Here is a 12,903-nt window from a genome sequence, read left to right as displayed (position 1 = left end):
GAGAGAGAGAGAGAGAGAGAGAGAGAGAGAGAGAGAACAAAAGAGATCTCTTGCCCACTTGATTTCCATTATGAAGAATGGCTTCCTTGCATTTCAGCTTTCTCTCCAAATCCTGAATCAAAGCTTCTTTTGATCCTTGTATTTCATGGTCAGGAGTCCTTGGTGCAGGCATAGCATTTGCAGTTTGGGATGGCTTGGCATTTACAGGTTGGCCAACTGAGGGTTGTTGATAGCTTTAAAAGGAAAAAAGAAAAGATTCAAAATTTTTGTAAAATAGAAGTCATCCCATTTTGTGTAGTCATCTTTAAATAAGTAGAATTTACCTCTTCAGAGTTTTATTAAAAATACCAATTACCCTAAAAATAGTTGAGAAGGATTACTCCCTCCTGTAATGAGAGAAGGAAGAATTTGAATGTAAAGATGAGATCCTTCCTTGACTTTCTTTCCTAAAGAATGTGAGAGTGAAGTCTGGCTAATGATGGGTTGTGAGCTCTGGCCTTCCAGCTGAATTTTAGGTTTGACTGATAGGTGGCTATTAAACAGTGGTGTGTGGGAAATGACTTGTTTGGGCTCAACAGAGCTGGTTTTTGGCATTCTTAATGGTTATCTGTCACAGTTTGAAGTTGGTGATGATGGAAGTATTTATACTGGGGAAATGGGTAATACAAGCAAGCCATGGTCCTTCTCGCTACAGATGATTGTTGGACGTCTTCCAGTACAACACTGGTATTTAGTGAAAACTCTCTTGCTCTGAATGTAATCTGCAGTTTACCTTCTCTTTTCTATTAATTTCCAACTTGTGTTAATTTTATTGCCCAGAAAAATCCAAGCATTGTGCTATATAATGAATAACTTTTTTTGGTACCGGAGATCGAACTCATAACTTCGTGTTTGCCAGGCAGGCACTTATGCTGCTGAGCTAAATCCCTGGCCCTACGAATAACTTTGAAAATAGCAACAGTGTTTTCATCACTAGTGAAGTGACTAAAAAAAAAAAAGGAATGTCCAGGAAGGTGAAGGAAGAAATGCAGCTGGAAAAGTGAGTTAGAAAAAATACAGACTTGAGAATAGTTTAAGATTTGGGTTAAGTACTTATTTCAAATTCTGCTCTTAAATTTGTTTCTAACCCGTCCTTACCTCTCCCAAACTTTCTCCCACTGTTTCTAATAGAGGTAAGGGGCACAATTCAGTAAATCCTGAATTTTTAGCTCTGTTAGGTTGTTCAAACTTTGCATAGTGCTTTTTCAGGTTTTTTCTTAATAAAAAAAATTTTTTGAGACAGTCTTGCTGTGTAGTCTAGGCTGGTCTTGAGCTCACTGTGTGTTCCCAGCTGGCTTCAAATTTGTGTCTATTCTCCTGCCTTAGCCTCCTGTGGGCTGGGATTACAGGCATGTGCCATCACAGCCAGCTGGGTTTTGTTCATTTTTAACTAGTTTAGTTATTGTGATCACTACACCAGCCAGCTTCACCAAACTGTTTAATATGGCAAAATGAGCCATTGCTGTAACAAACATTCTCTGTTTATCTAGATAAGGCAACTTTGGACTGTTCTCTGATATGTTCCTGTCCAAACCTTCTTAAGGGTCATGAAAAAGACTTGTGAGTTAAGTGGATTTGTGTATCTTGTGAGTGGACCCAGAGTTTTCACTCTGGCTAGCTTTGGGGACTTCGTTAGTAATCATTAGAGTACGAGCATGCTGAAAAGCAGGTGTCATATTATTTATCATTTTATCATTTTATAACCAGCAATGTAAAGCGTGGGGATAGCAGACCCTGTCAGTTCAGTAAATGAACATGTTTCATTGCATGCAAATGTTCTTATTGAAAGTTGATGGCACACATTTCTCACATTTCAAGTCTTCACATTTTCACAGCTGTCTATATTAATCCTTAACTAATATCTCACTTGTTCAGCTAAGTAAATAGCCAAAGCCAGTGTTGAAATAGTTTTTTTCACTCCTCAAAATTGAATTCCTTTGGTCTATAATCTCATATTCTTCAAGGGATATGAAATTTTAATGTGTTTTTGTCTTATTTTATTGTTGTTGTTGTTTTTATTATTATTATTATTATTATATTATTATTATTATTATTATTATTATTATTATTTTGAGTCAGGGTCTCATTTTGTAGTTCTGTCTGGCCTTGAGTTCACTTTTATCTCAAACTGGCTCTGAACTCAAGGATATCCTCCTGCCTCAGCCTCCCTAATGCTGGTATTATAGGCTTATGTCACCATGCCCAGCCATTCCATTGTGCTGTCCAGTGCTAGCTTACCATCTTTATACAAATCATGTATTTGTTGAAATGAATTAGACAATTCAATTTTCAGATTTCCTGATAAATCTTAAAAATTCTGAGGAGTTATGAAAACCAAACCTAAAAAGCACTGATGTGTATGTAAATTTCAGTCACTATATTCTATGAATCTTACCATTATTCCAAGTATTTATGATTTAAGTGTTGACACTTAATATATAAAGCTATTTATAAACTAATGTTATACTTGTATACTGACTTATAGGTTTTTTCTATTATTATCTTGATTGCGAATTTTGTGACAGGTCAGGAAACTGAATTACCAAGTAGATAAAGTACTCATTGAATGTCTCATAGCAGGCTTTTTGGAGGAAACAATGAAAATTAAAGAGTTGCCATCAATTTCCAGTGTGTAGTTTGAACAACTGAATAAAATGTTTGCTTAAGGACTTCCTACCAATGAAAAGCTTAATAGCTCTCAAACTTCTTTAGGTCAGAAGTCAAGGGACTATTTTAGAACCCATGGCAAACTTGAACCCATCATAACAATGAGGGAGTTGTGCACAGCTGTTCAAAGGGCCAGGGCATTCCACTCTGTACAGCTGGACACAGAATGGGTATCAAGTGGCCAAGGGAAGATTAAAAGAGTTATCTATGTTGCTGAAAATGGAACAGCTAAAGCTGGATCTTTGATGTCTGATTGGGGGATCTCTAAGGTTTTCTTTCTTATACTGCTTATTTTTCATTTTCTTCTTCCCTTAAGTCTGTGCAAAACACTAGGAGGAACACGGTTAAAGCTAAGTGAAAATCTGTTCAATAGCTTTCTTTTCTGTGCAAGAATTTGGCATAGAATGGAAAGATTATACTAAGAAATATTTTATAGCCAGGCTTGGTGGTGCACACCTGTAGTCCCAGCTCTTGGGAGGCTGAAGCAGGAGAATTGCTTCGAGTTCAAAGCCTGACTGGGCTACTAGCAAGTTTAAAGACAGCCTGAACTACATGATGAGATCCTGCCATAAAAGATCGAAACACCCAACAGTAGTCAGAAAAGATTATTTAAAATTTTTAAATGCTCACAGAAGAAATTTGGAAAAAATAGAATGCTAGATGAAAAATGATCTGAGTAAATGTAACCAAGAAAGACGTACCATGTGTAATATGGGCATGAAGGGAATTTAGAAAGGAAGGAAGAGAAGGTTCTTATTCTTAAGTCATCCTTTAAAAATATTAGATCAAGTTGACGAGAACGTCATTTTTGTAAGTCAAAAACAATTGGTTTAGCCATTTCAGATGGATCAACTTGATTTCTATAGGATTCTAACAAATGTCTTTGGCTTTTGTGATTTTTACTTTTAGAAATATGGAGAAGGTCTCTTTGCAAATTGAATGGCAACAGCCAGTTCAAGTATGTTTTTCAGAGTTACTGCCAATAATAGAATTTCTAGAAAAATTAGTCTCTGGAGAAGATTGAGAAAAATTAGCAAGTTTCAGCCAGTGTGTCAGAAGTCTGCAGAAAGACATATCCCAACAGCCAGCTTTTAAGATGCTTCTGATTCAATTCTCTGATTTTCTAGCCAGCCAAGACACAGGAAAACTGATAGCCCTATGTTTGCATAAGCACAAAGTATTCAGTTCATGTTTCAAAAAAAGCACAAGCACTATTACTTCTTCATATCAGTTTTCTTAGGATGGTCTTTGGGCTGTGAAAATAGTTCATGCTTGCATAAGGCTGCAGGTATTCTTCCTGGGATTTTCAATTACCCTAGCAAGTTGAACAAGTTATGGTTTTCATTACCAAGGGAAACCTTAAGGTCAGAAGCCTTCATCTATTCAAACCTTTCTTTTCATCGTGGTAAGGAAAGCTCACACATGTGGGTGTCTGAATCCTAGATTGTTTTTAAAAGTTAATTTTAAATTCCTTTAGCAAAGTAGATACTCAGGGCTAGAGAGGAAAACGGATAGAAAGAAAAGACTAAGACTGAGAAGAAACTTAATAGCCTTTGCTTATGTGAGAGGAAATTCTAGCTGAAGAAGAACAGACAGGTGTTCCTCATCTCAGCTGAGCCCACGGAGGAATTAAATTTACAGCAAGAGGAATTTAGACCCAAACAAAAAGTTCACTGTTTGTATGATAGAAGCCTGCCCTTTTTTTAAAGGTGGAAAATAATAGGCAAGTAAGGGTATGGGGGTCGTTTGAGTTCAGCACAGCCTGGACACTGGAGAATGGGTCAGACTAACCTCTTGCTGCCAGTACTCTGGTACAACATGTTCTAGGAAGATTACGGAATGCAACTGCGGATTTCAGAGACTGCGTTTTTAGAGAACAGAATGAACTGCAGCACATCCTCAAAATGCCTCAGATACAAGCTCATTGTAGATACAGTACAAAAAAAATTCACTTACTTGGAGTTCACAGTGGGAGAGGTTTTACTGCTGCTGTAATCAGGGTATGACGGTAGTATGGAGCTGAGGAAGCTGGCCGGTGACTGGGTATAGGTGGCTGTAACCCTTTGGCCTGGGCTGGAGCCTGCAGGCTGCTGGGAAGCAGGGAAACCAGAGGAGGACATGGTGATGTGAGAGCTCACTGTCGAGGAGGCAGCAAACCTGTGCTCTGTGCACTGGCGGGGCTGGATAGTGATGGAAGACTGTTTGGTCGGGCTGGGGAGGCTGGAGGCTTCCGGTCCAGGAGGCTGCAGTCTGGAGCCACATGGATTCTGGGACTGGATGAAGTGTTTTGGACGTTCGTAGTTAAACATGCTTAGCTGGTGTGCGGAAGATGAAAGCAAGTTATCTCTATAATGATTTGTTTCTGGAAGAGCAGCGTCCCAAACAGGGAGTGGCAAGCCTGGGATTGCAGAAGGTTGCAAGAAATCGGAAGTAAGCTTGGTCTGTCCCTCTGTGCTAAGATCCCGAAAACACTGTGCTTCTGATTTGAGTGGAGTGGGCTCCAGTTGAAGAGTATCGTTCCTTCAAAAGGAGAAATAATTAAATTACAGGTTTTGTTACACAATATGATTTATTTGACTTTTGGAATGTGGGGCCTGTGATCTAGCTCAGCAGCACAGTGCCTGCCTGGCAAACACAAGGTCCTGAGTTTGATTCCTGGTACCAAAAATAAGAAAAAAAATTGTTTTACTTTAAAGCTTATGTGCCTTCAAGGTTGCCTCCAGGCTGCCAGATTTCTGCTATCTCTGTCTTTACCCAATGACTTTCCCCCTAAGAATGAGTAAAAAGTTTCCTTAGTGTGTGCTTTCCCCTGGATGAAGGCATAACAAGGGCCTCCAAAAGGTAGATGCCCCGAAGCTGAGTTTTCCAGGAGGTTAGTTTTGAAAAGAAATTCTTTGATGGGGGCCAGGGATATAGCTTAGCAGCACAACGCCTGCCTGACCAGTGCGAGGTTGTGAGTTTAATCCCCAGTGCAAAAAAAACAAAAAAAAACACAAAACAACAACAACAAAAAACTTCATGGACTTGTATTACCTTATATAAGATACTGCAGATTCATTAACTACAGAGATTTCACAATTTAAAATTAATAGCAATTAAATATGTAACATTAGCCTTTGCGCAGCATAACTTCTTCCCGCCGCTCATCAACATGAACTAATTGCCTTCTGAGGCACTGTTCTGTTCATATCCTGACAGTCTCTGATGCACATCTTGACTTCTTCTTTAGTGAACAATGTTACTTTGACATCCAGGTTTTCTCCACCTTTTCTCATTTGCATAAAGTACAGTGAACATATGAAATTCACTGTTGTCAAATTTGAGTAAATTTTTAATCTTATAGTTCACTGCTTTCTTCTCCTTCCTTTTGATTCCAAATTGACCACAGTAACAGACTTGATTGTAATTAAGGCACTCCTGTCCAAATGCTTGTGTATAATATATATATTACCAGATTGCATTCTAAAAATATTTACAATTGTAAAATTATTATTAGATTATATTTTCCAGCTACTGTTCTTAATGTTCCCTTATTTAGTTTTCCTTTTTATTATTGTCATGTGTTTTAAACTAATTTTGAAAATTGAGTTTTTTCAAGTGACAAGCAGGTAATGTAGATACAGATGAGGAACCTATGAAGCTAGCTCATTACCACCCAAAGTGGATGCCTTTTCTCTTACTGGGCTCTGCTTTCATACAGTACATCCCCATTTTCCCTTTTCATTTCTTGGTAAAATCAACCTTGAAGGATTAATGTTTGACTGATTTTTCCATTAGCATAGTAAATCTGAGCTGGATTATAGAGAGATGTCAACTAAGACTAGTCCTATAAATTATCATATCACTGATTTTATTTTTATTCATGATGTCAGACAATTTAGTTCAAAATACATTTACATTGTTTTACATAAAATACACAAATACTGAGACAGTGATAACTCAAACTTTTGACTGAAAAATTATTCAAACTTTTTATCATCAGTGAAACAAAGTCATAATTATTTGAGTTACTATGTGAAGGAAAATGTTGTTGATGAAACTTTTCCAGACCAAATAACTTCATTTTATGATTGTATGCCACATTTTTCTAGCAATTGTAAGAAAGAACAAAAATACAGCTAAGCGACAAGAGGAATGTCCTATTTAAAAAGAACTTCAAAAGTTATATAATCCTAAATTTCAAGTTTATGAACATAAATATGTTTAATCAGAGTGAATTAGGGAAATGAACTATAGTAGACCTTTAACTTGTTGGCAAGAAACATCAATAAGGAGAACTTTAATTAAATCTCCTCAAATAAAAAGGCTCAGTTTAAAGGTAATCAGTTTTGTAGGGATTGGCTTGTTTATTGCGTTGCAATAAACTGAATCTAGGGATTGGTTCCTATCTACTATACGGAACAGGCAAATTATTCAGAACTATTTCAAAAGCATGGAATAAATTGAGAAATAACTTGTGAATATTTTCCAACAACAGTTTCCTATTTTTCTTTATATATATTTTCCAAATGCCAACTGTTTTATTTTTAGTATTGGCCTATATAGTTATGCTGGTATTTTAAAGCTCAATTAAAAATATGCTGTTTGGAAAGTTTCATTTTATCAATGTCACAATGAAATTTTATGAAGCTATTTATGTAAATAACTCCAAAAGACTTTTCTTCATATTTGTAGTTACAATTCAATTCTACAATAGATTCTACTACAGGATAGTATTCTTTCAGTTCAAATAATGCTTGTAAATTTCAATGATTATATAAATAATGTTCTATTCAGTCTTCTAGTTTAAAAATGCTACTTTTAAAAATCATTATTAAAATATCTCTAATGTAGCAGACTTGCACAAAAGAGTGATAGAAAATACTTCGAGACCATAGTGCACCATCATAATTTACAGTCAGATAAAGTGTTCATTTTCAAGGAAAAGTGATGCTTTAAAAGTAAAACACACAATTATCTTTCCCACTGTCTTTTGTATAATTTCAATGGAATGGATAGAGCATTTCTTCTTTAAATTTTTGATAACGCTTATGATATTGTGGCTTTCAAATTTTTCATCTGAATATTACCTTTGTACACACCCCTCTGTGTGTTCAAAAGCAAAACCCAAGACCATAAGCAGCAATAAAGGGACTTACCTGTAGTTTCAGAGGGTGCTGGCTGGGTGTAAAACCCACTACTGAAGGGAAGGAAGTGGCATCTCCTTCCCTCAGACTAATCTAGTGGCTCTGTGCTTAGTATTATAGCTCCACTGACTTTTATCAGCTGCCAAGCAGTGACATCTGATGTGCCTGCCTGTCCATCTACCTATACTGGCATGTCAAAGTAAGAGTCCACAATCTAAACAATATCTCAGATGTCTCGGTGATATTTAAGGAGTGGGATTACATGAGCTTCTCTTGCAGACCTCTTTATTTTAGACCTGCATTTTGACTCTGAGCTCAATGAGCTGATGCAGGAGAAGAACAGTAAATTGGAAAATGAAAATAAAAGCATAATGAAAACTCAATTTCTTTATTGTGGTGGGGCCTTCTGTTCGCCCTGTGAGAGAACAAGCACTAAAGGGAAAACAGGGTTCCAAGATGAATTTTTCTATCCCTGAACACTTTTCCACTGCTAAGACTAGTGATGGTGGGTTCCCAGTTGATTTGTACTGTGTCATTCTTCATCTGCTCCGGACTCCCTGACTTGTTGTCTAATATGAGTCGGGGTGAACCCTCATTCAAGCAGTTTGTTCCAAGAGAAGGTGGTCTGCTCTGGGGCGCACAGCATAGGCATGGGGTCACTTGCTCGCTGGGAAACAGGTAGATGGAAAATCGCAATTTGATTTCTTTAGCGTGTTTTCTGACTCTGACTCGTATGTCCCTTTAGCTTAATACTTTTAAAAGCATTTTGAAATACTTAAGAAACAACCAACAGCTAATCAATCTGTACGATTAGAACTACCAATGCCCTCTCTTTCATCTCCCGTTACTCCAAACAATTACAGTTTCCTTTATTGTTATCATAGAGACCATTGTGGTATTTAGGATTCCATTTTGTGTGCAGGGAATTAAATTACTGCAGAAGAAACTGTCAGATCAATAAAAGTAGTGGAGGAAGGATTCACCCAGCCTGGGAAATCTGACCAATCAAATAGAACAATCTTCATCTACTGGCTTTGGTTCCCCTCCCTAATAGGCAGAGTTTCCACCTTGATTTAATTACCACGTACATTAAAGTACAACAAATCCATGTGTGAGCTCCCACGAGCCATGTGAAAGTTTTTACAACTGAATATATCAGTGTATCTCTGGTATTCAGGGAAGTTTGGAAATTGCTATCTGAGCACGCAGCCATTACTTAGTAGAAGAAGTATGCCAAACTGTCGAGTAGGTGGTTGCCTACAAAGTCTTGTTTCAGGAATCTCCCAAAATATTTCCCCACATCTGCTCACTGATATTTCAGATTTTCTAAAAGGAACAGAATCTTTTGATCTGTATTACAGCAACTTAAATTGCATAAAAATAATAAGAATAGCTAGTATATACAGTATTTACTATGAGTGAGACACTATGTTAAGCACATTAATTGTGGTATATGTGACCGACATTTGGTTCTGCTTGAGAACCAGGTTGGGTGAGAGAGAGGAATAGGAGGTATTAGGTTGAGATCTATTTATACTAAAAGTTTGAGATACAACCCACTTGCCAAGGAGGAAAGATGTGTAGGACAAATTACTAAATCCTCAATTTTGCTTAAGATAGGTTGTAAATGGGCCATAGCTGAATAAACATTTTAGTTCCATTTATTCTTTGTCTTTCAAGTCTTGAGTCTCCTTCTTTCTAGGTATTTGTAGGATTTACTATGAGTTATGGCATGACATCTGTGATAGCCTTCGTGGCTCACCATGGCTTCAGATCTTTCATAAAAAGAGGATCAAAGGATTGATTTAGGAAAAGTAAGAATGTGTCTTTTGCTGTACCATTCTCGGCAGTTGAGGGTCTGTATTTTAAAAATCTACTATGAACCTGCTTTTTAAAGTTTGATTTACTTTTTTGAATGATGTGTTATGTTTCTTCACAAATGTGTCCATTTGAATGGTTTAGTTTTTATTTGAGAAAAATCATAGTCTTAAGGAAAGAATTACCAAGATGTCAGGTGAATAAACCTTATTCCAACCCATCTACAAAGGCAAGCTTTTCTGTTTCTTTCCCTATTTGTCAGTAAGTGTCTCCTCTCAGTCATTCTAATGCGCACAGAATAGCAAGTTTCCTGTGTCTCACTGAAACTGGTCCTGCTGTGTGTTGGAGTAATTCCTTCCTCTGTTGTCATGGTAACAGTTAGCTATGCAACTGTCACTCATCCCTGCTCATATAAATCCACTGTTGTCTTTGAATGTAAAGTATATACATGCAAGAAAAAGTGGCTGTGTCTGTCACTTCTGAAGTCAGAGATCAGACATGTCCATTCCTCATGCCTGCTGTATTGATTGAGAAGAAAAATGTAACACTGAGAATGAAAGGATGGAAGAGTGAAGAAGGTTTTACTTATTGCAGGTTGTTTGCTGTCACTGAGTTACTGAAGTTCTGCATAGACATGTAGTGAAAGGGAAGTCGACTATCACAGAAGAAATCTGCGAATCAGCAAAAGTGGTGGAGGAAGGTAGCATGAGGATCTGGTCAATTGAGTAGACTTATTTCCATTTGATGGCATTTATAATTTGAAACAACCAGTTTTGTATTTGACTCAATCTTATATTCTTGTGAAAGAAGAAATAATAATAGACTCTACTTAATTTGGAAGAAAAATGATTTGGTTAAAAATGGTAACTTTGTACTAATACTTCCAACATTTCAGTCACTAACCTTTCTTATTATGCATTTGGGATACCTCAGTGTCTCTGCCACTAACTGGCTGTGTAACCTTAGACTGCTTAAAATCCAAGCTTTAACACTGAAAAATAAAAACAGTACTTTATTTACCAACCTAACTCAGATGATTGCTGGGAGACTTGAAATGGAAAATCATATATGGTGGACTGTTATCTTGGCAAAATGTAGCTCCTCAGATATTTTAGAAGTAAGAACTTTTGCTATTTACTATTTACTTTTATGTTGGTCTGCACAGAGTAGGTCATAGTAGACAGTAAAAATGACTTTTTCCCTCAACACTGGGGGTTGAACCCAGGGAGTCCTGAACTACATTTCCCAGTCCTTTTTAATCTTTTTTTTGGTGGGGGGACAGTCTTGCTAGATTGATCATGCTAGTTCTGCCTCAGCCTCCTCAGTAACTGGGATTAACAAGCATGTGCCACCACACACTGCAAAATTTGTTAACTTTTATGGAATTGTTATACAACTGTTTTTCTCTGCAGATGATTTTATTAATGAAGATGATCATCTCTTATGAAAGATATTATATTGTAAATTCAAGGTGGTTAAAAGTTTTAAAGCTCACTGTTAAGCACAGGTACTTCTGAAGATAAGTTTTGGATTTCAGTATTGGTCACCTTCCAAGGAAAACCTAGCACAGAAACAGATGAACATCTAGGATGTACCTAGTAAGCGTTTGTTGAATAAATTGTAGTTTAATCTATTATCTCACATACCATCCTTCCTGGACCCGTGAAGAATCTTTTTTAATAGGGGTATGTACTAATTGGGCAACTAGAGTTCCCAAAGTGAAAGGGTTCTAGGACACCAACTCAGAAATCACAGCCATCAGCTAGTACTGGAGGTTTATTAATCCTGATTAAAAAACACAGTGCATGCATGTGTAGTGAAATAATAGCTACTATTATTATGTTTTCAATGCTGCAGATCAAACCTAGAGCCTTATACATGCTAAGCAAGTGCTCTAATACTGAACTACACTCCTCGTCCTGTGTCTGCTATTTATTGAGTACCTACTCTACTTCTATACCATTGTCCAAGGAATGTTGGTTTCCAAATCTGAAACCTTTCCCTTAATGTCTTTGTTGTAAGAATCACATGAAACACTTATTCCAAGGTCACAGAAGGACGAGCAAACTGTCCCTGATACTATGAGCCAATCTCTACTATCTGAGACACTGGTAGGAGAGCTAGGAGTATGGCTCCCGGCTCCCTATTTCTCGTAGTGTAATATGGTCCTCTTACTTCATAAGCCTAAATACTATCCAAGATACTCTTTATTAAGAAAGATTCTAATATCTTTATTTTCAAGTTAATAGAGGCTCCATTTAGTCATATCAGGCAAATAGTCAAGTATACTGATTCATTGTTTTATTATAGCTATTTGGCCCAAAGTTCATGCGAAGGTAACTTTAGGCTGGTAAACTATTTCATGAGCTACGTGAAGATTTTGCTGAAACAAAAAATTTAAATGATTTAATGCTGTGTCATATTTTATGCTGGTTTTTAAAAGACCAGTATTTTGGTTTGAGGTTTATGTTGACAGTGGAAAGTGGTGAACAGTGGTAGATTGTATTAACCATAATCAGATTGTTTTACACATCTGGTTGGCACGCCCACTTGCTAAACTGTCTCTTTTATTTTTACATCTGCCCTCTGAATTTAAGGAAAATTCTGTCTTCCTTCTTTTTCTTTCTGCCTTTCCTTTCTTCCCATCTTCCTTTCTTCCATCTTTCCTATCTTCCCTCATTCCCTCCTTTCTCCTTCCTTTCCCTTTCCTTTTCTTCTTCTCCCTTTTTCTTCTTTATTTCTGTACTGGGGATTGAAGCTAAGGCTTTTGCACTGAGCTACATCCCAGCTGTTTTCCTATTTTGAGAGGAACTTTCATAGAGTCACCAGGTGGCTATTATGGTTTATACCTAGATGTCCCCTAAGAGCCTTGTGTGCTCATACATAGGGGTTTTGAAAGGTGATTGGATTATGGGGATTATAGATGACTTGCTGGGAAGAGGGAAGGTCCAATCAGAGGGTTAGGCCACTGGGGACACGACCTGGAAAGCTTTAATCTCTTTCCTTGGCTCCTCCCTTTGCATACTTTGCTTCCCGTCTGCCATGCTGTGAGTGTTTTCTTCTGCCATGAGCTAAAATAAACCTCCCCTCTCTTAAGCTGTAAGTGTCTGGTATTTTGCCTCAGCCTTGAGGGAGGAGACTACGTCAGTTGCCCAGGCTGGTCTTGAATTTGCCTCCTGTCTAAGTCTGGGATTTCCTGTCTAAGTCTAAGTGCTGGGATTTCCAATGTACAGACCATATCTGGATTCTGACT

At 37.4% G+C, this 12,903-nt stretch overlaps 1 protein-coding gene across 2 annotated transcripts in view; it reads right to left on the bottom strand.

Annotated features, from left to right (window-relative positions):
* The window catches only part of Myot (myotilin), a 44,905-nt gene that overhangs the window by 10,742 nt on the left and 21,260 nt on the right, over positions 1 to 12,903 (bottom strand). For both annotated transcript variants that reach the window (XM_063230936.1, XM_003473271.5), the window contains exons 9-10: positions 4,663 to 5,226; positions 59 to 233 (exon numbers count right to left, since the gene is read on the bottom strand). In XM_063230936.1, the coding sequence (XP_063087006.1) occupies positions 59 to 233; positions 4,663 to 5,226 (739 nt within the window). The remainder of the gene's footprint in view (positions 1 to 58; positions 234 to 4,662; positions 5,227 to 12,903) is intronic.

Source organism: Cavia porcellus, unplaced genomic scaffold (genome assembly GCF_034190915.1).
Source record: "Cavia porcellus strain 051 isolate PalLab524CR breed Dunkin Hartley unplaced genomic scaffold, mCavPor4.1 scaffold_19, whole genome shotgun sequence".
NCBI lineage: Eukaryota > Metazoa > Chordata > Mammalia > Rodentia > Caviidae > Cavia > Cavia porcellus.
Note: the sequence above shows the minus strand (reverse complement) of the source record. Positions and strands in the feature narration are given on the sequence as shown.